The sequence below is a fragment of the Thermothelomyces thermophilus genome, chromosome 6 (genome assembly GCF_000226095.1).
Source record: "Thermothelomyces thermophilus ATCC 42464 chromosome 6, complete sequence".
Classification (NCBI taxonomy): Eukaryota; Fungi; Ascomycota; class Sordariomycetes; order Sordariales; family Chaetomiaceae; genus Thermothelomyces; species Thermothelomyces thermophilus.
Genome location: NC_016477.1, coordinates 3,529,864 through 3,557,730, shown reverse-complemented (window position 1 = coordinate 3,557,730; position 27,867 = coordinate 3,529,864). Strand labels below are relative to the sequence as shown.

General features: G+C 58.5%; 10 protein-coding genes across 10 annotated transcripts; 7 read left to right on the top strand and 3 right to left on the bottom strand.

Moving 5' to 3' along the window:
• The first annotated feature begins 52 nt into the window (after nucleotides 1-52).
• Nucleotides 53-1,863, top strand: MYCTH_2311002 (uncharacterized protein). Its single transcript, XM_003666330.1, has 3 exons — nucleotides 53-456; nucleotides 514-589; nucleotides 640-1,863. Exons 1-3 carry the CDS (start codon nucleotides 221-223, stop codon nucleotides 1,654-1,656), a joined length of 1,329 nt encoding a protein of 442 aa, XP_003666378.1. The 5' UTR covers nucleotides 53-220; the 3' UTR covers nucleotides 1,657-1,863.
• MYCTH_2311001 (uncharacterized protein) lies at nucleotides 1,826-4,003 on the top strand. The gene has a single exon (XM_003666329.1). It carries the CDS (start codon nucleotides 2,188-2,190, stop codon nucleotides 3,886-3,888), a length of 1,701 nt encoding a protein of 566 aa, XP_003666377.1. The 5' UTR covers nucleotides 1,826-2,187; the 3' UTR covers nucleotides 3,889-4,003.
• Nucleotides 4,004-4,298: 295 nt separating this feature from the next.
• On the top strand, nucleotides 4,299-5,789 carry MYCTH_2311000 (uncharacterized protein). Its single transcript, XM_003666328.1, has 3 exons — nucleotides 4,299-4,503; nucleotides 4,620-4,761; nucleotides 4,856-5,789. Exons 1-3 carry the CDS (start codon nucleotides 4,442-4,444, stop codon nucleotides 5,507-5,509), a joined length of 858 nt encoding a protein of 285 aa, XP_003666376.1. The 5' UTR covers nucleotides 4,299-4,441; the 3' UTR covers nucleotides 5,510-5,789.
• Nucleotides 5,790-5,867: 78 nt separating this feature from the next.
• Nucleotides 5,868-10,098, top strand: MYCTH_2310999 (uncharacterized protein). Its single transcript, XM_003666327.1, has one exon. It carries the CDS (start codon nucleotides 5,983-5,985, stop codon nucleotides 9,883-9,885), a length of 3,903 nt encoding a protein of 1,300 aa, XP_003666375.1. The 5' UTR covers nucleotides 5,868-5,982; the 3' UTR covers nucleotides 9,886-10,098.
• A 274-nt stretch (nucleotides 10,099-10,372) lies between these two features.
• MYCTH_2310998 (uncharacterized protein) lies at nucleotides 10,373-11,609 on the bottom strand. Its single transcript, XM_003666326.1, has 3 exons — nucleotides 11,329-11,609; nucleotides 11,145-11,222; nucleotides 10,373-11,033 (listed from the first exon to the last, which is right to left on the bottom strand). Exons 2-3 carry the CDS (start codon nucleotides 11,208-11,210, stop codon nucleotides 10,539-10,541), a joined length of 561 nt encoding a protein of 186 aa, XP_003666374.1. The 5' UTR covers nucleotides 11,211-11,222; nucleotides 11,329-11,609; the 3' UTR covers nucleotides 10,373-10,538.
• Nucleotide 11,610: 1 nt separating this feature from the next.
• MYCTH_2310997 (uncharacterized protein) lies at nucleotides 11,611-12,899 on the top strand. The gene is made up of 2 exons (XM_003666325.1): nucleotides 11,611-12,126; nucleotides 12,303-12,899. Exons 1-2 carry the CDS (start codon nucleotides 11,970-11,972, stop codon nucleotides 12,653-12,655), a joined length of 510 nt encoding a protein of 169 aa, XP_003666373.1. The 5' UTR covers nucleotides 11,611-11,969; the 3' UTR covers nucleotides 12,656-12,899.
• Nucleotides 12,900-15,315: 2,416 nt separating this feature from the next.
• Nucleotides 15,316-17,765, top strand: MYCTH_2310995 (uncharacterized protein). Its single transcript, XM_003666324.1, has 2 exons — nucleotides 15,316-16,006; nucleotides 16,065-17,765. Exons 1-2 carry the CDS (start codon nucleotides 15,654-15,656, stop codon nucleotides 17,425-17,427), a joined length of 1,716 nt encoding a protein of 571 aa, XP_003666372.1. The 5' UTR covers nucleotides 15,316-15,653; the 3' UTR covers nucleotides 17,428-17,765.
• Nucleotides 17,766-19,932: 2,167 nt separating this feature from the next.
• Nucleotides 19,933-23,173, top strand: MYCTH_98458 (uncharacterized protein; the record flags this gene model as incomplete). Its single annotated transcript, XM_003666323.1, has 12 exons — nucleotides 19,933-20,006; nucleotides 20,081-20,306; nucleotides 20,399-20,565; nucleotides 20,637-20,745; nucleotides 20,992-21,126; nucleotides 21,298-21,391; nucleotides 21,471-21,635; nucleotides 21,716-21,911; nucleotides 22,016-22,042; nucleotides 22,169-22,679; nucleotides 22,803-22,939; nucleotides 23,035-23,173. 12 exons carry the CDS (start codon nucleotides 19,933-19,935, stop codon nucleotides 23,171-23,173), a joined length of 1,980 nt encoding a protein of 659 aa, XP_003666371.1.
• A 389-nt stretch (nucleotides 23,174-23,562) lies between these two features.
• MYCTH_2096690 (uncharacterized protein) lies at nucleotides 23,563-25,058 on the bottom strand (the record flags this gene model as incomplete). Its single annotated transcript, XM_003666322.1, has 2 exons — nucleotides 23,563-24,893; nucleotides 24,974-25,058. 2 exons carry the CDS (start codon nucleotides 25,056-25,058, stop codon nucleotides 23,743-23,745), a joined length of 1,236 nt encoding a protein of 411 aa, XP_003666370.1. The 3' UTR covers nucleotides 23,563-23,742.
• Nucleotides 25,059-25,648: 590 nt separating this feature from the next.
• MYCTH_2310989 (uncharacterized protein) lies at nucleotides 25,649-27,175 on the bottom strand. Its single transcript, XM_003666321.1, has 3 exons — nucleotides 26,816-27,175; nucleotides 26,252-26,691; nucleotides 25,649-26,157 (listed from the first exon to the last, which is right to left on the bottom strand). Exons 1-3 carry the CDS (start codon nucleotides 26,862-26,864, stop codon nucleotides 25,942-25,944), a joined length of 705 nt encoding a protein of 234 aa, XP_003666369.1. The 5' UTR covers nucleotides 26,865-27,175; the 3' UTR covers nucleotides 25,649-25,941.
• Between the last annotated feature and the right edge of the window lie 692 nt (nucleotides 27,176-27,867).

Genomic DNA, 27,867 nt, shown 5'->3' with positions numbered 1-27,867 from the left:
CGCACATGCAGCGCCACTTGATTGACTTGTTTATGGTGCACAAGCCACAACTAATTCTAGGAACCCGCTTAACGCGCTCGACGCGCTCGACTACGGACTACTCTCAACGCGTCCATCAAAGCCTCGGCATTGGCTTACTACTGATACAACCACCACAAATCACCACAGATCGACTCCCAGGCACGGGCAAGCCAATATTGTCAAAAAAAATATTGTGACGATGCCTTCAAAGACAGGCACAAAGCCAGGAGGCGCCTCAAGCAGAGGGGAAGATAACAGCAACTTTGTCGACGATTATCTTGCCGATTGGGACGATGATCCGTTCCGGTCACCCAGTCCTGAGCCGGCCAAAAATGACAAGGCTACGGAAAAGAAGACCGATGTCCTGGGTATCGAGAAGGAGCTCGACTTGAAAAGAAGACCTCGAGCCCCCAGAGTCAAGTTGGACGAGGCTCGGTAGGTGGTCCGCCGCCTTGTCCTGCACGCACATTCTAATCGACGACTCTGCTGTAGGCTGCTATCCGACAAAGGGATCCCCAAACTCAGAAAGATGGCGCCCAGGCTGAAGTTTAAGGGAAAGGGACACGAGGTAAGCTTTTACGCTTGTCACTCCCGTTTCTGTGGCTGACCCGGTCCCAGTTCTCCGACGCCGCTCGCCTGCTCTCCTTTTACCAAGAATGGCTGGACGATCTCTTCCCGAAAGCCACCTTCCTTGACGCCCTCGCGATGGTGGAGAAGACTGGGCACAAGACGGTCATGCGCAACGCCCGACTGAAATGGATCGACGAGACCAAGCCGAGGGCCGCCACCGCGGAGGACGATGAAGACTATCGCATCCACCGGGGAGCAGCTGACCTACGTCAACCGGGTAAGGTTGCGCCGATATTCGACAATGCCGCGAAGGCTGCTGGCGAAAGGGCAAAAACACCGGGAGGGGACAATTTGTTTGGAGACGACGATATTTACAATGCGACACCGGTTCGAAGTGCTGCCAGCACCGAGCCATCTAGACAAGTGGTGGCCGACGATGTCCCCGATGGAGACGACTTGGACGCGCTAATGGCCGAAGCGGAGGCCGAGGCCACCGCTAGTTCACAACATACAGGATCCGCACCGCCTTTCCGAAGCATTTTTGGTAATGGGACAAAAAATACTGGCCCCGCCCCGGGTCCGCTTGGAGAGCCTGACGAGGACGACCTCGATGCTCTTATGGCGGAGGCGGAGGCACAGTCGGTGCCACCGCAATCAACTTCAACAGCAATACGCAAGAGCATTTTCGGAGACGGGAAGCCCGAGCAATCGACGACACCGGGGATTGGACGGCACGATGATAACCCTCACGCTCATAAACCAGAGGCAGGAACGGGGACAACGGTTCAGGAATCCTCCCAAGCGACGGGCGGGGAAGGGGCTACGAATGGCAATGCTCACTCGACGAAGAAGATTGACAATTTTGACGACGAGGACGACCTCGATGCGCTAATGGCGGAGGCGGAGGCGGAGGCAGGAGCAAGGACGGCGGCGGGCACGAATGCCGCCCCGGACCCTCCAGGGAAGACTAACAACGCTCTACCAGCACCTGCTGATGCTGGACCCCAAACTGCGAGTTTTGACGAGGAAGAAGAGGCGATGGCCGAGATGGACGGTTTATGGTGATGCTTGGCTTTTGTACGATCCCGCACTTCATGACTAAGCAGTGCCATGAGATCTCAGGAAGCACATTGACGCACGAAGCGCTGGCTAGATATACAGCCAATCCACATCTGCTTACAGAGTTCGGAGCGATGTCTAAGTGCTGCGTCATTCAGTCCGCTCCCAATCGGCGGTGCCCCATCGGCATTTCTTACTTAGGGTAGCTCGACCCCGGACTTACTCCGTTTCGCCGAAAGCGAAGCGGGTAGCTTCGGCGCTTGGTGGGGCTAACCGAGCTTCCCAGGAGGGCCAAGAGAACTAACAAAACATCGGCATCATTTCCAGTTTCCGCATCCCACACTCGGTCCATTGCCTGCGACGCCAGAGAGACTACTCGGACGCAGATCGAGCTCGAATAATTATTAGCACAGTTGCTCAATGCTGCGCACAATCATTCCGCGCGTCCCCCGGCGGACTGCATCGCTACGGTCCCTGCCCGCCCTTGTCTCCGGTCCTGTCACAAGCTCCCGTCGGCTCATCTCGGCATCTAGTCGAATGGCCTCGCTCCCGCCCATCGATCCGTCAATTCCGTCCACCACACCCTCATCGTCATACCAGCTCCTCTCCGAGACGCAAAAGGCGGGCGCGGCTGAGGATGCCCTGCACCAACAGCAAGTGAAGGATGTGGAGGCGTGGTGGGCATCACCTCGGTTTGCCGGCATCAAGCGCGACTGGACGGCGGCCGACGTGGTGAGCAAGCGCGGCTCGCTGCAACAGTCGTACCCGAGCTCCGTCATGGCGCGCAAGCTCTGGAACCTCATCCGCGAGCGCGAGGCCGCCGGACAGCCGATCCACACGCTGGGCGCCATCGACCCCGTCCAGATGACGCAACAGGCGCCGCACCAGGAGGTGCTCTACATCTCCGGGTGGGCGTGCTCGTCGCTGCTGACGACCACGAACGAGGTGTCCCCGGACTTTGGCGACTACCCGTATAACACGGTGCCGAACCAGGTGCAGCGCATGTTCAAGGCGCAGAGCATGCACGACCGCAAGCAGTGGTTCCTGCGGTCCAAGATGACGGCCGAGGAGCGCGCCAAGACACCCTACGTCGACTACTTCCGCCCCATCATCGCCGACGGCGACACGGGCCACGGCGGGCTGACGGCCGTCATGAAGCTGGCCAAGCTGTTCGCCGAGAACGGCGCGGCGGCGGTTCACTTTGAGGACCAGATGCACGGCGGCAAGAAGTGCGGCCACTTGGCGGGCAAGGTGCTCGTCCCGACGGGCGAGCACATCAACCGGCTCAAGGCAGCACGCTTCCAGTGGGACATCATGGGCACGGAAAACCTCGTCATCGCGCGCACCGATTCGGAGAGCGGCAAGCTCCTGTCGTCGTCCATCGACGTGCGCGACCACGAGTTCATCCTGGGCGTGACGGACCCGTCCGTCGAGCCCCTCGCCGAGAAGCTGGCGGACATGGAGGCCAAGGGGGCGCCGGGCGCCGAGATCGACGCGTTCGAGGCGCAGTGGGTCAAGAACACCAAGCTCGTCACGTTCGACGAGGCCGCCGTCGCCCACTTCCGGGCGCGCGGCCTCAGCGCCGACAAGATCGCCACGTACACGGACGCGGTCGCGGCGGACCGCGACATGGGCATCACGGCGCGGCGCAAGCTGGCCGAGTCGCTGACGCCCAACGACCCGGTCTACTTCGACTGGGACGTGCCGCGCACGCGCGAGGGCTTCTACCACTTCCGGGCGGGCATGGCGGCGGCCACCAAGCGCGCGCTCGCCTTCGCGCCGTACGCCGACATGCTCTGGGTCGAGACGGGCGACCCGAACGTGCGGGTGTGCGCGGACCTGGGGCGGGCGGTGCGGGGGCGGTTCCCGGGCAAGCCGCTGGTGTACAACCTGTCGCCGTCGTTCAACTGGATGGCGCACGGGTTCACGGCCGAAACGCTCCGGAGCTTCGTCTGGGACATCGCCAAGGAGGGCTTCGTGCTGCAGCTGGTCAGCCTTGCGGGCCTGCACAGCACGGCGACCATCAGCAGCGAGCTGGCCCGGCGGTTCAAGGACGAGGGCATGGCCGCCTACGTGGAGCTGGTGCAGAAGCGCGAGAAGGAGCTGGGCGTGGACGTGCTCACGCACCAGAAGTGGAGCGGGGCCAACTACGTGGACGCCGTCCTGGGTCACATCCAGAGCGGCAGCTCGGGGAGCAAGAGCATGGGAGAGGGCAACACGGAGGGGCAGTTTGTGTAGACCGGTGGTAAATCCGTAGTCTGCATGGTATGTAAGGTATGTATGTACCTAAGTACAGTACATACATACATTTTCGCGACCGACTGGAGTTCTCGGTGTATTCTTATACGTACATACCTTAAATACGGGCGTTGGAGCCGATCACGAAAAGGGGTCGGAGGTCGTCGAAGCTGAGGCCTCGGGGGCGGGTGGATATCTATCCTTACTCCGTGCTCCGTACATCGGACCCAATGGGGCTCAAGGTTGAGGGACCACTGGTAGTAGTCTATGTAATTATGTACATACAGTACATCAGCTACCTACCGTATAAGCACTTCCCTCCTAAGATAGACCGTTACGTCCGTACGCATCAAGGCTAGGTGACTAGTTATGTGGGGAGATGTCGGTGTTTGGATTCCTGGTCCCATGACCCCACCCCCTTATCACTCTTTACACTATACCGGGTCTTATCTTAACTCACCCCGCCTATCACCCCTCAACGCCATCACGTTGCCCAACAACATCTAAAGCAGTCGGACTCAACTTCCTTCAACCAACTGTGTGTGAAAAAAAAATGGCTTCCTCGGGCCGTGGCCGCTTGGCAGGAAAAAATGCCGTGATCACTGGTGCTGCCGGGTAAGTACTCACCAACAATGTAATGAACATGGTACACGCAATTTCTCGTTTCTCTTCAAGAATACCAATGGCAGCGACCAGATACGAGATGCAAAAACTAACACTGAGGGAAACAGAGGCATCGGTCTTGAGACCAGCATCCTGTTCGCCAAAGAAGGCGCCAATGTGCTCATGACGGATATTTCGCAGGAGGCACTGGATAGGGCCCTCGCTAAGGTCAAGCAGCTGGTGCCCGACGCCGGCAGGGTTGAGACGCGGGTAGGGCATTTGATTTTCCCCCTTCCTTCCTTCCTCTTCCTCGTCCCTTTTGATGGTTGGTTTACGTGCTGATCAGCTCACACACCATGGACAGATCTGCGACGTGTCCAAGGAAGCCGACGTGAAAGCGGCCGTCGAGTCGCTCGACTCGTGGGGTGGGCTGGACGTCATCTTCAACAACGCGGGCATCATGCACGCGCGCGACGACGACGCGCTCAACACGCCCGAGGACATCTGGGACCTGACGCACAACATCAACGTCAAGGGCGTCTGGTACGGCTGCAAGCACGCGGTGCTCGCCCTGCGCCGCAACGGCAAGAAGCGCGGCAGCATCATCAACACGGCCTCGGTCGTGGCCCTCGTCGGGTCGGCAACCCCGCAGCTGGCGTACACGGCGAGCAAGGGCGCCGTGCTGGCGCTGACGAGGGAGCTGGCCATCGTGCACGCCCGCGAGGGCTTCCGCTTCAACAGCCTGTGCCCGGCGCCGCTCAACACGCCGCTGCTGCAGGACTGGCTGGGCGACGACGCGGCCAAGCGCCACCGCCGCGAGGTGCACTTCCCCACCGGCCGCTTCGGCGAGGCCGTCGAGCAGGCCCAGGCCGTCGTCTTCCTCGCCAGCGACGAGAGCAGCTTCGTCAACGGCACCGACTTTGTCGTCGACGGCGGCATGACCAAGGCATACGTCACGCCCGAAGGCCCGGCCGCGCCCGCGCCGGCGAACAATGCGCTGAAGGATAGGCTCGATTAGGGGGGCGAAAAAGGAGATGGGACCTAAGTATTAAGAATCAAAGACCAAAAAAGAGCAGCCCCCCCCCCCTTTTAAATGCTGCCGGCCGTGATGGCATTATCACATTAGAGAAAAATCCGACCAGCCATGGTTTAGAGATAAAGAATACCGGCCCCTACAGGCTCAGTTCACCATGGAGGCTTCTCAGGTGCTTTATTCCAGGTGAGGCAAGAATTAAGGTACCTTTTGTATGTATGTAATCCGTACTATAGTATGAATGTATGTATGTACAGTACCTGAGCTACGGAGTACAGAGCAATTTAATACCCCGCCAGAGAGCTTCCGCCCCACCTACCACCCGCTTAGAGCCTGGTGCCTTGTCCGATTCAGCTCTCGTGAATGATGCGTCTGCCATAACCCAATCAATATACATCATCTTTCGAAAGACATTGAATTCCCGCCGCAGGCCGCTCGGCCTCCCACACCGCGCCATCATGGCATCTGAACTTAGCGAAGCCATGCAGGCGCTGCATCTTCTCGACGGCGACCTCCCCTTTGACGCAATCGACGACATCTTCGACAAGACCGTCAGCCCGTCCCGGCAACAACAAGCACAAGACCCGGACCAGCTGCGCGCCGAGCTCGAGGCCAAGTACCTATCTCCCTCGGCCACCTTCTCCAGCGACTGGCTCGACAAGCTGCAGCAGCGCTGGGCCGCCCCCGCCGACTACTCGCTCCTCTTCCGTATCGCCCCGACCCAGTCGCGCACCGTCACCCGCTTCATCCGCCACGGCCTCGAGGGCCGCGTCACCGGCTACCGCAATGTCACCGTTCCGGCCTCCCACGCCACCGCCAAGTCGAGCACCTCCATGCTGCGCAAGCCCGCCAGCCGCGCCGACTTCGTCCGCGGCGCCGCCGGCTTCTTCCCCTTCGCCCCCGGTGGCCTGGAGGGCATCGAGTCGACCGCAGCGCTCGAGGACCAGCTGCGCGCCCCGTCCGCTCCCGGGACCGGCGAGGGCGACAGCCGGAAGAAGCTGGAGAAGGTCATCAAGCTGGGCGAGGGCGGCTTGCTCGAGATCCCTCCCGGGCTCGACCGCGGCATCGACTTTAGCAAGAGGCGGAAGCTGGCCGACGCCGACAGCGAGCGCCAGGCCAAGGAGGTCGAGGAGGTGTTGGGCCAGGAGCCCGAGGATGCGCCCGGCGGCGAGGGGGAGCAGGAGGGCGGCGACAATGGGGACAAAAACGACGGCGGCGGCGGCGAGGACGACGACGACGACGACGAGGCCATGGAGGAGGATATTGACTCCATCCTGCCCGTCGAGTTCCCCGCTCTCGAGCCCCGCGGCACGCTCGCCGCGTCCAGCGCTAGAAAGGCCGGCCGCGAGTGGGCCCACATGGTCGACGTCAACCGGGAGATGCCCAACTTCCGGGAGCTGGTGCCGGATATGGCCAGGGAGTGGCCCTTCGAGCTGGACACGTTCCAGAAGGAGGCCATCTACCACCTCGAGAACGGCGACTCCGTCTTCGTGGCCGCCCACACCTCGGCCGGCAAGACCGTGGTGGCCGAATATGCCATCGCCCTCGCGGCCAAACACATGACCAAGGCCATCTACACGTCGCCCATCAAGGCGCTGAGCAACCAGAAGTTCCGCGACTTCAGGCAGACCTTTGACGAGGTCGGTATCCTGACGGGCGACGTGCAGATCAACCCCGAGGCCAGCTGTCTCATCATGACGACCGAGATTCTCCGCAGCATGCTCTACCGCGGCGCCGACCTGATCCGCGATGTCGAGTTTGTCATCTTCGACGAGGTGCACTACGTCAACGACTTTGAGCGCGGCGTCGTCTGGGAAGAGGTCATCATCATGCTGCCCGAGCACGTCTCCTTGATCCTCCTGTCCGCCACCGTGCCCAACACCTACGAGTTCGCCTCCTGGGTTGGCCGGACGAAGCAGAAGGACATCTACGTCATCTCCACGCCGAAGCGGCCCGTCCCTCTGGAGCACTATCTCTGGGGCAACAAGAACATCTACAAGATCGTCGACTCGGACAAGAAGTTCCTCGAGAAGGGCTGGAAAGAAGCCAACGCGGCGATCCAAGGCAAGGATAAGCAGAAGGCGCTTCCCCAAGCCGCAGCGGCTCCGGCTCGCGGCGGCGGAAGCGGCGCCAACGGGAGGGGTGGTCGCGGCGGCTCGCAGAGGGGCGGTAACCAGCAGCGTGGCGGTAGCCGGGGCGGCGGTCAGCAACGGGGCAGAGGCGGCGGGCCGCCTCGCGCAAGCCATGCGCCTGGCCACTTGGGCCGCACAGGGCGACCTGGCGGATTCACGACGGCCGCTCAGGACAGGAACCTCTGGGTCCATTTGGTGCAGTTCCTGAAGAAGGGGAACCTTCTTCCGGCCTGCATCTTCGTCTTCTCCAAGAAACGCTGCGAGGAGAATGCCGACGCCCTGAGCAACCAGGACTTCTGCACCGCCCAGGAGAAGAGCGCGATACACATGACCATCGAGAAATCGATCGCGCGCTTGAAGCCGGAGGACCGCGTTCTCCCCCAGATCATCAGGATTAGGGAGATGCTCTCCCGCGGCATCGCCGTCCACCACGGCGGACTGCTTCCGATCGTGAAGGAGCTCGTGGAAATTCTGTTCGCCCAGACGCTGGTCAAGGTTCTCTTCGCCACCGAGACCTTCGCCATGGGCCTGAACCTTCCTACCAGGACCGTCGTCTTCTCCGGCTACCGGAAGCACGATGGCCATTCGTTCCGCAACCTCCTTCCCGGCGAGTACACCCAGATGGCCGGCAGAGCGGGGAGGCGCGGTCTTGATACGGTCGGCTCCGTCATCATCGTCCCGCCCGGCGGAGACGAGGCACCTCCCGTCTCCGACCTCCGGCAGATGATACTCGGCGAGCCTAGCAAGCTCCGGTCACAGTTCCGGCTCACCTACAACATGATCCTCAACCTCCTCCGCGTCGAGGCGCTCAAGATCGAAGAAATGATTAAGCGCAGTTTCTCAGAGCACGCCACGCAGCAGCTCCTGCCCGAGCACGAGAAGGCGGTGAAGCTATCCGAGGCCGACCTGGCCAAGGTCAAGCGCGACCCTTGCCCGATCTGCGACGCCCATATGGACGAATGTCATCAGGCGGGCGAGGACTTCAAGCGGCTGACGGAGGAGCTGTACCGCATGCTGCTGGTCAACCCGATCGGCCGCAAGATGTTCGCGACGGGGCGGTTGATCGTGTGGATGAAGGAAGGCGTGCGCACGCCCGGCATTCTCCTCTCCGAGGGGGCCAGCGTCAAGAGCAGCGCGACCAACCCGACGCTGCACGTCCTCGAGATACGGACAAACCGCGAGATGCGCAACGATACGGATCTGCTGCCTTTCGTGCCCGCCTTCCGGAAGCATCTCACCCCGCTGCCGCAAGCCAAGAAGCACATCTCGACCAAGACACTGCACGTCCCCATTTCGGACCTCGTGTGCCTCACCAAGCATGTCACCAAGGGTGTCGTGCCAGATATCTTTGGTGGCGGCGAGGGCTACGCCAAGGCGAAGGAGAAGCTGCACATGATCTGCCGCTCGTGGAACTCGGACATTTGGGACGAGATGGACCTGGGCCGCGTCAAGAACCTGGCAGTGCACGAGATCGCCGCCAAGCGGCGCGAGGCCGAGATCAAGGTGGCCAAGTCGCCCGCGGCCGAGTGCAAGTCCTTCCTGAAGCATTACGCCATGTGCCACGACCAGTGGCTCATCCAGACGCACATCCAGCAGCTCCGCCAGACCCTGTCGGAGCAAAACCTGCAGCTCCTGCCCGACTACGAGCAGCGCATCCAGGTGCTCAAGGACCTCTCCTTCATCGACGACGCCAGCCGCATCCAGCTCAAGGGCAAGGTCGCCTGCGAGGTGCACTCGGGCGACGAGCTGGTGCTGACGGAGCTGATACTGGAGAACGTGCTGGCCGACTACGACCCGGCCGAGATCGCCGCGCTGCTGTCGGCCTTCGTCTTCCAGGAGAAGACGGAGTCGGTCCCGCGCCTGACGGCCAACCTGGAGCGGGGCATGAAGACCATCGTCGACATCTCGGAGCGCGTCAACGCGGTCCAGACGCTGCACCAGGTCATCCAGACGAGCGACGAGAGCAACGACTTCGTGTCCAAGCCGCGCTTCGGCCTCATGGAGGTCGTCTACGAGTGGGCCCGCGGCATGAGCTTCAAGAACATCACCGACCTGACCGACGTGCTCGAGGGCACCATCGTCCGCACCATCACCCGCCTCGACGAGACGTGCCGCGAGGTCAAGAACGCGGCCCGCATCATTGGCGACCCGGACCTCTACCAGAAGATGGCGGCCGCCCAGGAGATGATCAGGCGGGATATCACGGCGGTGGCGAGCTTGTACATGTAGGCATGTAACAATGTCTGCATTTGTGGGTGGCTAAATGTTGAAAAAGAGGAATTTCTTATTCTTTTCTTATCGATATATATTGCGTCCAGGTGTTGTTTTGTGTTGCGGGAAAAAAAGATGAAAATGGCATAGCATCAGCATGGCATGAATGAAGAGCATGTTTGGCATGGGCTGGTTAAACGAGACATGACAAAATCCAAAGGAAAGGGACTCAAGAGATATAAAGTGACATTCGGACGAACGATGAAACGAACCGTCATCATTCGCATATCTAGACGAGACTTGTTCGTTGGCATATCTAGACGAGAGAGAAGAAAGCATTGAAGAATCATGTCGAGTCTAAACCGAAAACAAAAGAATCCCCCGTTGTGCCAGTGCAGCGTGAAAACCCTCCAGGAATCGTTCCATCATGGGAAGCCAGATACATCAACCCTGCGCCCAAAACGCCGTAGCCAAAACAAAAAAAAAAAAAAAAAAATTGTGCACCGTCCGTCCATCGAGCAAAAACGCGGAAGCTTGCAGCCAGTCAGTCAAACAACAGGCCCGCCCTGTATGGTCGCCCGTCTCGTGTCCCTGGAATCCTCGCCATCCCGTCAGACGCTCCCCCGGGGTTCCCCCCCCCGCCCCCCCTCCCTCCTCCCTACGTCTTAGCATTATGCCCTCAACGCCCTCAACCGCTGCTGCAAGGCGTCCTCGACCTCGGCTGTCGGCTCGGTCGGCTCCTTGACCGGTTCGACCTTGCTGGTGGAGGCGGAGGCGAGCTCCTGGCCGAGCTCGAGGCCGGCGTCGTCGGCGAGCTTGCCGAGGAGCTCGTGGACGGCGTCGTCGCTGACCTGGACGGACGTGTTCTGCGTCATGGCGTCCTGGTAGATGCCGTTGCTCATGGCGTACTCCTCGTTCTGGGCGCGGAACTGCTCGAGCGTGAGCAGCGTCTTCTCCGGGTTGGCGCTGCGCTGGGCGCGCGTCATGGTCTTGGACGACTGCGCCATCATGGCCGTCATCCGGTTCATCGCGTTGTTGGCCTGGATCTGCGCGAGCGACAGCTCCGCCATGTCGGCCGCCTGGTCCATCTGCGCGGCGATCGCCTGCTTGGCCAGGAGCATGCGGGCCTTCTGGGCGGCTTGGGCCGTCTCGCCTTTCTTGAGGAGCTGGATTCGGGCGAGGTAGAGAGTTAGCCGTTGTTCGGAAAATGAACGTGGCCTGTGGGGGGGGAGGGGGGGGGGAGGGGGGGTGTAAGTAGAGAATGATAGATGGCGTACGTTCTGGATCTGCTTCTTCAGTTCATTGTCTTGCTTCGCTGCCTTTTGGGCTTCTCGGCGAGCCATTTTGGCGTTAAACTGCGCTGAAGTGTTAGGATTCGTCGCCTTGATTGCGTGCTGCCGTGCCTCGATTGCAAAGGCAGCAGCGCAACGGAGCGCGAGGAGAAGGACGGGAGAAGCGTACCCGAGCCTGGAATTCAAGCTGCATGTCGCGGGCAAGCTGGCGGTTCGACATGGTGGACGGTGATTTCGCAGTAACGGGAGATAGCGTTCAAGTTGGTGTGTTCGCGTAAATGCGCTAAATCGGCTTAATGAATGCGAGTCGAAAGGGTCGATGGATGGATGGCAATGGAGCGGCGGCAAAGAGGTGCTTGGCTGTGACGGCGATATGGTTCCAGGCCTGAAGGCGAGGCCGCACTCCGTTGGTCAGTTAAAAAGGCGGGGCGCACAATGCTGAACGGCATGGGCATGGCGGGGCTTTTTTTCTTGGCCCCATGACGCAGTGTTTGTGGCTGGTGAGGCGGGCGGTTTTGCAGCGCGCCTGCGTTTGCCCTCGGCTCAAGCTTGTGGTCCTTGTCATGTACTGTAGTTAGTTAATGCACGCCTGCCCAGTGTGGGTATGCACATGTGGGCCGTGTGCAAGCCACACCATGACCCGCAGACTGCACATGGATGGCCCCGGTAGACTTTTCGAAGAGTCGAAAGAGCTTTTTTTTCTTCACCTCGCCAACGTTCACCCTCGGATTGCCCGCAAGGTTTCTCCTCCCCATCCGGATACAAGCCCCGAATCTCCCTTGTAGCCCTCGAAAGAAAGTAGCGGCAACGATGTCGACCATGCGGAAACACAACGTCACGACCTTTCCTCGTCCGCCGATTGTGGAGAGGACAGACCGTCACATCCAGATCAAGTGGCACGGCCAGCTCGTGGCCGACTGCCCGCCCGGCGAGGCCTACTGGGTGCTGGAAGCCCATCATGCTCCGAGTCCGTACCCTTCCCCTGGCTTCTCCCATTGCGGACACCCATATCCCGTATCGCTATTCACCGTCCATCTACCGTTTGGTTGATGGACGTCCCTGCTTCTGGCGACGAACCAGGCAAATATTCCCTCGATATGTGCCGGACCGTTTTACTGACCGGTGGTGGCTCCCTATATGTAGCTTACTACATCCCTCCCAACAGAGTCCGGCTGCCACTTTCGACGACTCCTCGGTCGACCTTCTCCGAGTTCCATGGCGCGGCCACGTACTATGCCATCATGAGCCCTATTTCCGCATCCGAGATCCTCAGCAACCGCATCTGGTCGTATAACGAGCCGCCCAAAGAGTACGAGGCCATCAAGGGCTACCTCGCCTTCTTCGTCGGACCTTGGGAGTGCTATGTCGACAATGAGAGAGCCCAACCTCCGCCGGGTGACTACTACGGCGGCTGGGTTACCAGCGACATTGAGGGTCTCGTGAAGCCCTCGCCCCATCAGCCTCAGTGGGGAACAGGCTGGGACGGCGTCTTCTGACGAGGAGAACCATAGGAGGAGAGAAGACGAAAGGAAGAAAATTTTTTCTCACATCCCGCCACCGCTATCTTCAGGGGTAGTAAAGGAGCGGTCAGCATGTTCGGTGTCTGCGGCGTTGGGGAACGGTCCATATCACTTGGAGGAGGGCATTAGGCTGGGGCGAGGTGGACTGATAGACGGCATCGGAGTAGAAAAAATGTTTCTCGTCCAGGTTTGAGGCTTCTCATGGAGATGTGAGCTCGTCGACAGACTCTCGAGCCGGCCTCGAAAGCCGTGCCCACTAATATGGAGGAAGGGAAGAGAGTGCGGTCCAGGGTACGAAAGCAAAATCGGCAGCGCTTCATAATATATTCCTGCGTATCGGATGGAGCCGCAACTCTCAGCATGTACAGTACATACATACATACGCAGGAGCACAGCATCCCGTAAGCAGCTCCGCCGAAGCGTGGATTCCCGTGCCGCTTGACACTCCCGCACATCCCAGATCGCTGGCAATCCACTTCACCAGCTGTAACGGAGTGCGGAGGATGGCAACCCTGCAGTCCTCCACCCTTCCAGCGCTCCTTCAGGCCCGTCACTCGAAGCGACTCCACAAGAAACGGAGGGGAAAAGAGGAAGGTTGCGGGGGGCGGTTGCCCATCCAATGTCAGAGTAGAACACTAGAGAGAAGGGCCCAGGGATGGCGGGCCGGCCGCTGGAGGCGATCTGGGATGCAACGCGCTTGCGCTGGCTTGATGTGGGGAGCCCCGGAGGCGAAGAAGGCAAAAGTCCCGAGCACTTACTCGTTAGCCCCGCCCTCGACTTGGACTTCTTGTGCTCAAGTTGTTGACTTGGGCGTTACCGCCATGATGCTCAGAAAAAAATTGGTGGAGGATGTTTCCGAGCGTGCAGACACCGAGCGGTTCTTTTTCACTTGTCAGGAGGAGGAGAAGCAAATTCTGCACAGCCTCTTCTTTGTGGACGATGGAAAACTTGGGAGCATCTGGCTAAGGGCTACGCGGGTGAGAACACGTGCCGCCAAGCCAAAATGTCAGCACCTTCCTTCCGTTGGAGCGACCTGCAAGCCCAAGAAGTCTCGGAACATCCACCGAACGGCCGCCGGAAGTAACCCCTGAAATGGAGATGGATGCCCCCCCTTGGCGCCCCTTGCGCCCCTTTTGCAACTCCCAGATCTGGGAGGTGGAATGTATGTATGTAGGTTTGGCACTTCCAGAAAAAGAAGGCTAGAAACGCCCACAAGTCAAGCCGCGGACAGACAGAACGGTCGTAAAACACATCCATATTGCTCAGCCTTGAATGCTTTCATGTCTTGCCGATTAAGACCACTGACTGCGTGTTTTGGCATGTTGCAGTAACTATGATTCCACACGTCTTTAATCCGTAGTGCAGTATTGTCCGTACTGCACCGTCATCAGCTCGACACCATCGCCAACAAAATTGACGAGACACTACATTCAGTTCAAAGACGGGAAACTTTCCCGGCCTCCGCCTTTGCGGACGATGCGGTCCGCTGCAATGCCGAATGCAGAGCCATTTCGAATTGATTTAATCTGGGGCTTCTAGAAAACCTCGCACCCGGTATAGCGAGTGGCATCTGAGCGCTAATTCATCCTTCGGTTGCATGCGAGAATCTGGGGAATCTTTGGGTCCGGGGATATTCAGCCTGATTGCCGCACCTGGAGAGGCCCGATCCAACTCGCTCGGAGCATGCAAAAGGAGGACGAACGGTTCCATTTGCCCCCGGCCTGAGCCGGAGTCAAGGCACGATCGGACCGAAAGTCAGATCGCTTGAGTCGACTCAATCTGCTGTAATCCGTAGTCTCTACGATACTCCGTAGATTATTAGCCAAGGACGAGAGACCATCATCCGTCTTAGGTTGCTTCCTGAATGAAGTGGAATATGCACCAGGTCTTAGCAGTGGTCAACCATTTGCACCCACACTGGTTCAAACGGTCGGGCTGCTATTCCAAATATGTCCAAAACATGTTAGTGCACGCAAGACGATCGAGATCAGTGCTGTGAATTACAGCAGCAGCCGCAGCAGCATACACTTCTACACTTAGAAACTGTTGTGTAGCACAGCCGTCGTGTATGTATGCACAACACGAGCGTGGCGCACCCAGCGAAGTCAGCATTAGCTGGAGATTGGCGCACCATTGGCCCACACTCCGCGAGGTTGTCTGATTCAAGTCCGACCGCGTAAGACGTCGCCTTGCAAGCCTTCGTAAAAAAAAAAAAAAAGAGACGCCAAAGCGGCAGTGCAGAAAAGCGGGCACAACCTTAACTGCGAAATGATGTGCGTCCGGAATACAAATTACACCATGTAGCGTGCAATTGACAACCCGCTGGGTTGTACAGTATGTCTCGGCTTGGGTTCTGTCCCCGCCCCCTATCACTGGCAACTGATTCGCAATATGTGCGAATAGCGTTCTTTGGTTCTTTGGGCACAGGTTCCATGGTGCAAATGGAGCTTGTGGATCCGTGGGCGATTTTGGCTGGTCTTTGTGATTTCCTAATTGGGACCTCGGACGTCTCAGCTCTCGTAAGACAAATCGGGCCAATCAAAGCAACGGCGGGCCCACCTGCGGTCACGCCTCCTGCCTCAGGCGACCACCCCCTTTCGCAACGTGTCCTGAACATAAAAGAAGCCTGGAGCCCTCATCATTCGAACAGGAACCTTCCTTGCCCAGCAAAGAAGCCAGACTGTCCTCTTCGCCAACGCAGCCAACCAGCTGTTCGCTCGAGTCGTCAGTGCTGGCCGAGCCAACTTGACAGACTCGTCACGCGCAATGCAACTCCCTTGACGCTTTTGTTCCCTGACATACAAGTATTGAGGAATTGGGAAGGCGCCTCGATACGGTCAATACAATAATACTGCTCTGCACATCACACCCGACCGCCCTCTTGTCAGCCGTTATTCAGCCTGGCAGGAGAAGAAACCACCGGTCCATTTGCAGAAAGCACTAATAAGTCCTCCTACGTCGTGCGAGTCCCGAGATGTCTGAAATGCACTCCTGGGCCAGCGCAGCGTCACCAAGCATCAAGTTCGAGGGATCGCCCGCCGAATCTATTCTCTCGACCCCCGACGAGATGTATCCCTCCCTGTTCGGCACTAGCCCTGCGCCGACGACTACCGTTAACCCGGTCGACATGAGGTCATCCCAGCCGGCACCTCAACTCCCAAAGCCCGACCTCACATTACTCGCCGGCCTGACGGCGTTAACACATACCACCTTGGCCGCGCCTCCGGCCCCGACAACCGTCACCCCGGAGCCGGAGAAGAAGCCGGTCAAGAAGAGGAAGTCGTGGGGTCAAGTCCTTCCCGAGCCCAAGACAAACCTGCCTCCAAGGTATGTGCATGGACGGCTTCTGGTCACGATGAAGGTCACACGCTGACGTGAGAAACAGGAAACGCGCGAAGACCGAGGACGAGAAGGAACAGCGGCGAGTCGAGCGTGTCCTCCGAAACCGCCGCGCTGCCCAGTCGTCGCGCGAGCGTAAGCGCCTGGAGGTTGAGGGTCTGGAGAGGAGGAACAAGGAGCTCGAGGCGGCGCTCCTGCAAGCACAGCAAATCAACCTGACCCTCCTTGAGGAACTCCAGAGGATGCGGGGTGGCAGCGGTGCCAGGACCTCGCCGGCCTTCGAGGCCCTCCGCCCAACCCCCGTCACCTTCTCGCAGCAATTGTTCGGCTCCCAGGGCGATCACAATCCTGCCATGGGTAGCACCAGCACGCTGCAGCAGATCTTGCAATCCATCCCATCAGCCACGAACAAAACGGTGGACCCATCGTCGCTGTCGCCCGCCCTTCCACCCATCCCGGAGGCGGCGGAAGAGGAGAACAAGCAGCCGGCGGCGCCCGCCGCTCCTGTTGCGGATGCCCCCACCACGGCCCAGGCCAGTACTTCCCCCGACGCGACACAACATCCTGCAGAGATGTTGTGCCCGGACCTGCAGTGTCGGTCGGCGGAAGCACCAGCCTCGCCGTGGCAGCGGGCGTCCCAGCAACAGCTACACCCAGCACAGACGCTGCTCCTCCAGCTCCAGTTCCTGCTGGCTTCGACCTCGGCGATGGTTTCAATATGCCAGAGGCCCTTGACGCAGATCGCTATCTCCTTGAAAGCGGACTTCTCTCTTCCCCCAACTCAAGCGATTCTGAATACGATCATCTGGCTGGTGACGACACCTCGTCGTTTCCATTCACGACCGACTTCGACATCAACGAATTCATCACCGACGGCGAGCTCCATGGCGCGCCCAGCAGCGAGCAGCAGCAGCAGCAGCAACTCCTTGGCCGCTCTGTCGCCGACTCGTCACTCCTCAACCCTGAGACTCCGAACCCTTCGGAAGATCCTTACCTGCAGCCCCACTCTGGCGCGTCCCTTGATGGATGCGACGATGGCGGTATTGCGGTTGGTGTCAACTGAGGGACGCTCGGGCGACCGGGTTTCAGGAGCGGACGAGTCTGCGGCGGCAGCAGTCAGCGGGGTTTCGCCGCAGCAGCTGCCACGTCGCGGGTTGAGTGGATGGCTGAACGGAGCCGCGCTCCCGTCGAAGGAGGTCCTACTCACCCTCTTGTGGGTCCTCAGAGTCGAAGAGCGGAGGCTTCAAATTCGCGAACAGGCCAAGGCCCTGTCGAAGCCCGGAACGTCCGGTGTCACCCAGACGACGACACCAGCCAACAAGACAACATTCGTTTTGAAAGTATTACGTAAGCGAGAGGAGGAAGAACAAGACCGGCCTGCTTCCCTCAAGAGGCGGCGCTTTCAATGAACGATCTGTATGAATCAATTTTTTTGGATGGCATAGCATGGCGAAAAGGGAACCCTTGGTAGTCTCGTTTTGCGTTGATTTCTGGTGCTGCGCGAGACGGCTCGTGCTCTTATACTGTGTATATATCACAACAATCTATGCATATTCATGGACACTTGACTCGGTTTTCTCGTTTTTGGTGCTTGTCCCTAATGTGTCTCTGTGCCTGTGTGCCGTTCTACCGGGCTGTCCGTAACTGCGGTTAGTATTTGCAATGCTTTCCAACATTGTGATCCTGAAGAGTCTGGTCCATGGCAAGTGTTATGGAGCGAGCTAAGTTGCTTTGGTATTAATCTCGCTACTGAGAGCTGTCTGCGCTCTCTATTTATTCCAAGATTGAATCTTCCCTTGTAACTCGAGGTGATCCTGGATCTGTCATCAATTATTGTCGTCGGTAGACGAGGTGAGTTCAAGTGACTGGTTGATGACTCGGGCTCTCTCGCCATTTCATTAATCCCTACAACCCCAACTAACCCCCCTCCCCCTCCCCCCTCTGGCTTGGGTCCTACGGAGTGCAGTAAATAATTACATACATATTGTGCTGTGGCTTTCAGCAAGCCGGGCCGGCGCAGGAGCTAACAAGTTTCCGGGTATCATAACCTAAGATATCTAGGTATGGAGTACCCTCGTATAGAACCGTTGGTGAACGGAGGAGGGATGAGGGGGGAGCTCAGTTTGGGAACTTGAGGCGACGCAAAGTTAGCGGCCTGTGCTACTCTTCATGAGAGGGGAGTGGAGGGTAGGGAAGGAAGGAAGGGGGAGGTTTCCGCGTGTGTCGTACTGTATTATCTGCCGGTTGTTGGCTCGAGAAGGTGTGCATTCTGTACTGTATGTGTTGCACATAAGGTATCAATTGTTGTCTTGTCCCCTTCTTCTGGTTGGCTCAGTTCGTGCCAATCACTTTGGAACAAAAACACTTGGGTGTCTTGCCGCAGCGGCAAGCCGTCTCCGTCTCGATCTGACTTTGAAAAGAAACAGGTAACGATTATGTGCAGCTCTCCTCGGAGTGACACCGCTCAAGGGAGGATCCACTGCCGAGTTGATATCGACATGCCCTTTCCCTACCTGTGTACATACAGTATTACTTAGGTATTCAATTCTTCCGTGTAGATCGTCCTGGTGGCCATGGACATTGTTGGCCAGGAGACAAATCACTGCAAGACACAGGCGGCGCGTGACATGGGAGGAATCCATCCACGGCCGCTCGGCAATTTCTCTGGGAACATCTGGTGCTATGCTCCGGTGTGCTATGCTCCGGTCACTGTCCAACCGAGCACGAGAGAGCCTGAAGGGGTTCTGGGACTCCGGATCCCTGGGGTATCCGGGGTCCAATGGATCCTTGAAAGGCAGCCCCGCGTTGTGGCCGTCGAGTGTGCTTCCCCGCAAATCATGTCGTGGAACAATCGGGGAAACCTATTAGATGCATGCATGCAGCATCCGGATTACATTTCCGGTGTGCTTCACTCCACGCGGTCGTTCTTGGCCATGCACAACCACCCCCCAACCTTCTTGTACCGTCTTTAGTCGCGGAGAAGCCACGGACATGTTGCTTGGGTGGCTTATATGAGGTCGTTAGGCACTCAAAGATAGAGATAGACTTGCTTTACTCTGTCCATTAATTAATCACGGTTCTGGCCGGGGAGATACCATATTAGATGTGTCAGGAACATCATGTCCGAAAATAGGGCTCAAAAAGTGGTTGGCCCACTTGGAGTGACCCCTAGGTTCTGAGACACGAGGAGGGGGGCATACAAACTCGAGCTCATCTTCTATAGAGTCCGAGGGCTCCCGGGTAAAGGCATCCATCCAGTCAAGACCTGTCGAATAAGGACAAAACGCGTTGTAGGCGCTCCATTGTGCCGGTACTCAATTGTGTTCACCGGTATGTGGTGGTGGTACAGCCCGTTGGATGTTGGAAACCGTGAGCCGTTCGTGGGGGGTCCAAGTTCTTGTCCAGGCATCTTCATGTTTCATGATCGTGGTGGGTGCGGGCCCCAATCAGAGCGTTGAAGTGGCTCTGGACAACTGCATTGCCGTCAAGTATGACGCCCTTCTTTCCATTCCGGCAGAGAGTGTTCAAAGCCGCGGTGACACGAGCAACGCCGAGGGCAGTGAGGGGTTCCCAAGAATGCATGCCCGGGTCGTATTCCTCGCAAGGTCATCTGCTACCTGGACGAGGTGAAATGCAGGGCGTTTGCGAAGACAACAGTGTGAGAAGGCGAACGAACCAACCGACCAACCATACATCATCTGGAGACGGTCAGGGAAACGGGGACCCGGACTCTAGGCCACCGACTTCTTGCTGAGGGGTTGGCCCAAGCATGAATAATGATGACTGGGCAGGTGATCCCGCTTGACGTCGGGGCAGAGAAACTATAAGAACAGCTCTGGTTCCCGAGATGTTGGCGGAGGATGCTCGTGTACGACTTTGCAGCACGTCCTGGGGTAAGAAGTGCCCTGATCAAGATGTCGCCGCTGCCCGAGGAGTTTGACATTATCGTCTGCGGAGGTGGGAGTTGTGGGTGTGTGGTGGCAGGAAGGTATGAGACCATCGACAGGAACGGCGGCAACGTGGTTTTCCCTCGACTGACCGACTGACCGACATGATTCCAAGGCTGGCCAACCTGGACCATAACCTCACGGTTCTCCTGATCGAGGCCGGAGAGTCCAACCTCAACAACCCATGGGTGTACCGCCCGGCCATCTACCCGCGCAACATGAAGCTCGACTCCAAGACGGCGACCTTTTACGAGTCTCGTCCGTCGAAATCGCTCAGCGGCCGAAGTGCCATAGTTCCCGCAGCTCACGTCCTTGGCGGCGGATCCTCTATCAACTTCATGGTACGTTGGAGGACGTCCCGAGAAGAGCTCAACTACCCACTACCACTACCCCCGGACATCGAGAACCTTTCTCCGACCTAAACGCTGTGCAGATGTACACTCGCGCTTCCGCCTCGGACTATGACGACTTCCAGGCGAAAGGGTGGACGACCAAGGAGCTCTTGCCCCTGATGAAGAAGCATGAGACGTACCAGCGTGCTTCGCACAACCGAGACATCCACGGGTTTGACGGCCCTATCAAGGTCTCGTTTGGCAACTAGTATGTGTATAATCAGTCGGATATCAGCACCCGGCTTTTCTCAGGGAGAACGGATGCTGACCTCTCGTAAGCGTGTACCCGATCAAGGACGACTTCCTCAGGGCTGTCGAGAGCCAGGGAATCCCTATTGTTGATGACCTACAGGATCTTCGCACCGGCCATGGTGCTGAACAATGGTATGTACATACATACTATCTGATATCGAACCCCTGGAAAGGGGGGGTTGGTGATGGTCACCGAGCCCACATGCTCAGCCCTTGCTGGAAGAAAGAAAGAAAGGGAAGATGCTGATCAACTAGAGATCCAGGCTGAAGTGGATCAACCGCGACGTGAGTGGCTTACCCTGTCCGAAGGGGCTAAGTAATCATAATTTAGGACGGCCACTGACGTTGATGCCCTGCATCTAATCCATGGACACACATGCAGACCGGCCGTCGCAGCGACAGCGCTCATGCGTATGTTCATTCCACCCGCGCCGTCCATTCGAACCTGTACCTGGCCTGCAATACCAAGGTCGACAAGGTGATCATCGAGAACGGCCGAGCCGTTGCTGTCCAGACTGTGTAATGTGTTCCCCCTTTCCCCTGGCAGCGTGAAATAACAGACCAGGGCCTTTGACGGCGACTCCTCCGCTGACGCCAATAACAGTCCGACCAAGCGGTGTGGTGAAGTGCGCGCCTTCCAGCAATCAGGTGGAACGGCCATCGAACACGGCTGACGCACCCCTTGCAGGATCCTGGAATTCGCGTCTTCCGCGCTCGCAAGCAGATTGTCGTGTCGGCGGGGACATTGTCGTCTCCCCTGATTCTGCAGCGGTCCGGAATCGGTATGATTGATTTCTCCCCTGCCCGGCTTCCACGAGGCCCTTAGAAAACGGATCAAACAAACAACTGACAATCTTGAAGGCGACCCGAACAAGCTCCGCCGCGTCGGCGTCAAGCCAATCGTCGACCTCCCGGGAGTCGGTCTGAACTTCCAGGACCACTACCTCACCTTTGCCGTCTACCGAGCCAAGCCGGGAACCGAGACGTTTGACGACTTTGCCCGGGGAGATCCCGAAGTGCAGAAGCGTATGTCCAGTTCTTCCTTGTACCATGTTTCTTCTCCCCCCCAAATCCACCTTGGACCGTCGTTAACCCCATGGCCACAGGCGTTTTTGACGAGTGGAATGTCAAGGGGACCGGACCCCTCGCCACCAACGGCATCGAAGCCGGCGTCAAGATCCGGCCGACCGAGGCCGAGCTGAAGCAGTTCCGGTCGTGGCCGACTCCCGACTTCACTGAAGGCTGGGAATCCTACTTCAAGAACAAGCCCGACAAGCCGGTGATGCACTATTCGATCATTAGGCAGGTGCTCCCTTATTTACTCCCTTTATCAAACTTGAAGCCGGCGAGTTCAGAAGATGCTGACCACTAAATAATACCGCCTCTTGGCGGTTGGAAATCACCAGTGGCTGGTTCGGCGACCACATGTTGATGTAAGTCCCTCTCCCATTTTCTTTTGTCCACCTGCCCCATGCAAAAAAGAGTAGAAGAGAACAGAAAAAAAAAGATGAAAGAAAAATTAAAAAAAATAAGTTTGGGTGCTGATCTCTCTCTCTCAGGCCCCCGGGCAACTTCTTCACCATGTTCCACTTCCTCGAGTACCCCTTCTCGCGCGGGGAGACGCACATCCGGTCGGCGGACCCGTACGCGGCGCCCGACTTCGACGCGGGCTTCCTGCGCGACGGGCGCGACATGGCGCCGCTGGTGTGGGGGTACATCAAGTCGCGCGAGACGGCCCGCCGGATGGACGCCTACGCGGGCGAGGTCCAGGCCATGCACCCGCACTTCCCCTTCGACTCGCCCGCGCGCGCCCACGACCTCGACCTCGACGACACCACCCGCTACGCCCTCCCCGGCAACATCACCGCGGGGATCCAGCACGGCAGCTGGAGCGCGCCCCTGCCCCCAGCCGACGTGCCCGTGGGCACCGCCGCGGCCGGCGGCGCCGGTGCGGTGGTCAGCAGCAACCGGAAGGAGAGGCGGAAGGAGCTCGAGTACTCGAGGGAGGACATCGCGGCCATCGAGGAATGGGTCAAGCGGCACGTCGAGACGACCTGGCACTGTCTCGGGGTTAGTATCTTCTTTTCTTTTTTCTTTTCTTTTTTTCCCCCCTTCCTCCCACCCACCCTCTTAATGCTCGATGGGCCTTGTTGCGGAAAAAGGGTCGCTGCTGACCACGGACTGCGCTCCCAGACCTGCTCCATGGCGCCCCGGGAGGGCAACAGCATCGTCAAGCACGGCGTCGTGGACGAGCGCCTGAACGTGCACGGGGTCAAGGGGCTCAAGGTGGCCGACCTGAGCATCTGCCCGGACAACGTCGGTTGCAACACGTAAGTCGTTCAGGGCATGCCCAATCAGATTAAAAAAGAAAAAAGGGGGGGAAGAAGAATGAAAAAAAAAAAAAAACTGACGACTGCCTTCCCAGGTATTCGACCGCGCTCCTGATCGGCGAGAAGGCCGCCGTCCTCGTCGCCGAGGACCTTGGCTACGCGGGCGAGGCGCTCGAGATGCGCGTGCCCGACTATCACGCGCCGGGCGAGAACCGGCTCGCATCGAGGCTGTGAGGTGAGCCCTGCGGCTGCTGTGTGTGGAGTTTCATGGATGGTGGGCGTATTGGACCAACTTGATTGTTCTTATTTTTTTCTCTTGATGTTCCCCTGCCGGCACAGATTGATTCAAACAAAAGCACTCGTTGCTGGCTCGAGATTTGGGCAATGCCGTTGGGTCCCCGTCATTCCTTTTCTCTCTCTCTCTCTCTCAACAGCCCTAACGCGGGCGAGCCTAGGCAGGGGCGAGAGAAATGTTCGCTCGTACTATCACTTCGTAAATACGATTTGTCCTGTTGAATGTGTGCTGTTTTCTGTTGTTTGCTGTGTTGGTTTAGGAGAGCGAGTGAGTCCGGCAGCGAAAGAAGACAGTCGGCCGGCTCTTGCGAGAAGGCGACAGGGAGAATCGAGATATGTGCAAAATGTAGAAGAACGGTGCCGTGATATGTCGTGTACATGCCCAGATTAGTTATCATACATTGCGGTGAAGGATCCTAGGTGTCCGCCACGGACGCCAGCACCGTAATATCCCCCCGTCCTTGTGTCATCATCCTTCTTCATCTTCTTCTTTCCCCACCTGATGCTCATCATGAGCTCGTGCTGAAGTGGTAGTTCTCCCACAGGTACTCGTAATCCTCCAGGATGCCGGCCAGCAGGCCGGGCATGCGGCGCCGGACGCCCTCGACGAGGCCCTTGGTGACGTGCTCGTAGAAAGCGCCGCGCATGGCCCACCAGCCCATGGCCCAGGCGCGGCGGCTCCACTCGTCGCGCTCGAGGGGGGTGGTGCGGAGGCTGCGGTCGCGCAGCTGGCGCGCGGCCAGCTCGGCGCCAACGCCCAGCAGCCAGGGGACCCACGCCCGGCGCCGGTCCCGACTCGGCCCCCCGCTGGCCGACTCGCCGCTCCGCGTCCGCGTCAGCGCCAGCGCCACGGCGAAGATGAGCGGCGCCAGGATGTGCAGCACTTCGGCCGCCTGCGCCCGCCCCTGCAGCCGGTTGAGCAGCTTGGGCGCTGGCTTGATGTCGTCGGCCGTGAGCACCCGCGACAGCAGGTACCCGCTCGTGTCGCCCGGCGCGGGCAGCGCTGGGAGGCTCATGCCGGTGCGCGACATGGTCCATTCGCCGTGGGGGCCAAGTTGCCGTTGATGTTGTTGTCGTTGTGGTTGTGATGAGGAGGAAGGAGTGTCCGCCGACACATTCGCATGTGGCGGTGGTGGTGATGATGATGAAGATGACTCGCCCTGCGCCCCCTCGACAGTCCTCCCGCCCCGACGATCCTCGTCGTCCTCCCCGAGCCCGGGTTCGTCTCCCTGGTACACCTCCTCTTCTTCCTCAGGCGGCTCCTCCGGGATCGGCTCCCGCTCGGGCAGGACGGGCGTGACGAGGGGCCGGGAGCGGGTGATGCGCATCAGCAGCAGGCGGCAGACGGCCTTGACGGCCTCGAGCAGGACGACGACGCGCCAGCGGACGCGCTCGCCGCGGCGCTTGGCGGCCATCTCGCACAGCAGCTCGACGTACTGGACGACCTGCAGCACGTAGGCGACGCGGCGGTACAGGGCGCTCTTGAACGTCCAGAAACGCGTGTATCGCCCGTGCGGCGACGGCGGGTGGGCGAGCGACGGGGGCAGGGGTAACCTCGCGAGCTTGTGGGCTCGCCGCAGCAGCATGTCGTGGTAGAGGGATAGCAGCTGGACGCCGCTGTGGATGGACTCGGAGGCGATCTCGGCGTCGCGGAAACGGCCTGCGGGGAAGAGAGTTAGCGGGCCATTGGCTTTATTTCCTCAAATGCATCGCAAAAAAACAGGAGCAAAGTCCACGTACCGGGAATGATGTAGGTGAGGGATCGCAGAGTCGACTCGATCTGCGACACCTGGTGTGCGTTCTTGGTGATGAAGTCATCGTACATGTGCACCCATCGCGCGGGCATGGTCAGAGCACTCTTGACGCCGTCGGCGCTTTTGGGGGGGATGCGCCGGGGCGGGAGGCTGCCGCTGCCGCTGCTGTGGAAATCGGAGGAGCCCATCGTCCCGGATGGAGGATGTTTGGAGAGAGAGACCGGGAGATGATGCGGTCAGGGCCGCCGACGTGAGGACATGCGGCCGCGAATGTTGTCGGGTGGGGGGTGTTGACACGGATAGCCTTAGACCCTCTTTTTCGAGAATGAATTCAATGCTGGGGGGCACACATTAGCGGAGGTGGGATGGCTTCGTCATCGAGCGAAGTAGTCGTATCTCTGTGTGGCCGGGATTGATTGTTGGGATGACGGAGTGGGTGAACGCGTCGGTCCGGTTTGGTTCAGGTTGGGTTGGCCTTTGCTGAAGTCCAGCGCAATGCCTCGGTTGCGAAAGAGCTGCCCGAGTTTGGGTGGGTGGGTCTGACAGTGGTGCCAGGGACCAAAAGTGGCAGCGGGGAAGCTTGGCCGGAGATCATCACGAGTAAACACCTTATTACAACTGATTCGTGATTAGTAGTCAGCACCACGAAACACCTCTTCCCTTATACACGAATGATTCTGAAGCTCATCAAAGATGGCAGCGTCACTCCTATAATGACAGCAGAAACTCTCGTTGAATACGCACACAGAATCCTGTGTCTTTTAATTATCCACTTGCGCAACACGCCTGCTTCATTCATCGAATGCCAATTATGGTCTTTTATTTCAAGTGGCAGCGTGGTAGAGAGCTGCTTCACACTTTACTCTCTGCATGTTCTGCATGTGCAGTACATACACAATTACAAACTACCGACATACAGCATTTGATTAGGTAGCTAAGTCCAGCACGGCACCCTTAAGCGCTTGCTCGGGCCTTCTCAAGCCGGGTCTTGGTGATCTCCAAGACCTTCTCCTCATTCCAGATGGACGTCACGCTGGGGTGTGCGATCACGGCCTCGGCCCACTTGCGGAAGTTGGGCGCCTTCTCCTCGATGGCCGCCCAGATGGACTTGGGATAGATGTTGGCCTGCGTCACGGCCTTGAGACGGATGACGAACGAGCCGGTCAGAACCTGCGAGATTTTCACGTTAGCATCATCCTTCTCGTTCTTTTCTTTTCTTATCTTCCGCCTTCCCCAATACGCCGGCTTCGAGGGCGCGGCTTACCTCGGCCAGGGTGAGCTTGTCGCTGCCGCCAAAGAAGGGGTTGGCGTCAGCCAGCAGCGGTTCGACCTCCTTGAGGAGGCCCTCAACCACCTTTTCGGCGACCGCTTTCTGGGCCTCCTCGGTCTTGGCCGAGTTGAGACCGAGCAGGACGTTGAAGACCTTGGAGAAGTAGGCATCGACGAAGAAGGCGATGCGCGCGCGGCGGAGGGCGCCGCCGGGGGCGTCCGAGGGCGGCACCAAGTGGGACGGGTACCGGTCGGCCAGGAACTGCGCGACAATGGCTGACTCGGTGATGATCTCGCCGTTGTACGACAGCGCCGGCACCAGCCCGCGCGGGTTGATCTGCAGGTACTCGGGCGTCCGCGGCTTGGTCAGGTCGATGATGACCTCCTCGTATGGGATCTTGAGCTCCTCCAGCGCGATATGTGCCCGGTGCGCCCCTTGGTTGTGTTCGCATGCCAGCGTCAGCACAGGCCGTCTTCTCACACACACACCCAGTCGCTCCTATCCCTCCTTGATTCCCCCGAGGAGGAGGGGCTGTTTCTATCAATCATCGACACTCACAAGGGCAGATGTGGTTGGTGTAGAGGATGAGCTTGTCTTGGGACGCCATGGTGTCTGCTCAGCTTTTGCCACTGCTCGAAGGTTTGTTTACTTTTGTTCTTCTCTTCCGGTGAGCGGATGGGTGACTTGACAGCTGTGCAGGTAATTATGGTTCGAGTTTTAAAAACGAACGACGAGCGGGAGATGCGCTCCTTTTAAGTAATTAATTAGGCGAGCCGGACACCTTCACTGGGGTAGCTTGTCGAGGTCGGGAAAACGCAGCTCGAGTCCAAGCTGCAGCGCCTGCTGACATATCAAAACCTGTTGCGCCATCGATGGCGCTATTTCGATGTATTCGGGGCCTTTCGAAACTACGTAGCAAGCACTACGGCGAGCGGAGTCGAACTCTAATTAGGCAACGCAGCGCCAAGCCCCCACCACTTAAGTCCCCGAGACGGGATGTCGTGTTTGCGGGGTTAGAATATTTCTAAGCTACCTTATCTTTAGGTATCCATACTGTTTCGCCGAGCGGGGCACCTCGAGTCACAATGACCGGCATCTCCACCCGATTCACGCGGCCGCAGCATGGAAGGGAAAAGTCGAGGTTGCTTTCCAAGGGGACTTTGAAGACTAATTAGGGTGCATCTTGTTCCGAACATTGATCGGCAGAACAACTCGATGTTATTCTTTGCCAATCTCTCTCTCGACGCTATCATGTCCCGTGTTTATAAATGGTTCGCAACCTCCGCCAAAGTGCCAGTTCACATAGTCCGTAGGTAATTAGTAGGTAGGTATGCTGGCTTGTTGCCCCGAACTCCGGCCTTAGTTCCACAATCTCTCCGTGCTCGGGTTGCTGGTGATACCCTGCTTAATTACCTGATCTTCTAATTCTACCTTACTAAGCGAGGGAGCTTCCGCCCTGTGTATGTGCCAACGAAGTCACCTGCCTACCTTCCTAAGCGCTTCTGGAGCGCTAATAGGGATTGATTGTGAGACGGATGCGGACTGCCCGGAGCCCGTGGCGCACGCTGTTCGTGGGGCAAGCAACTAACTTCCTGTAATAGCTAATCCTG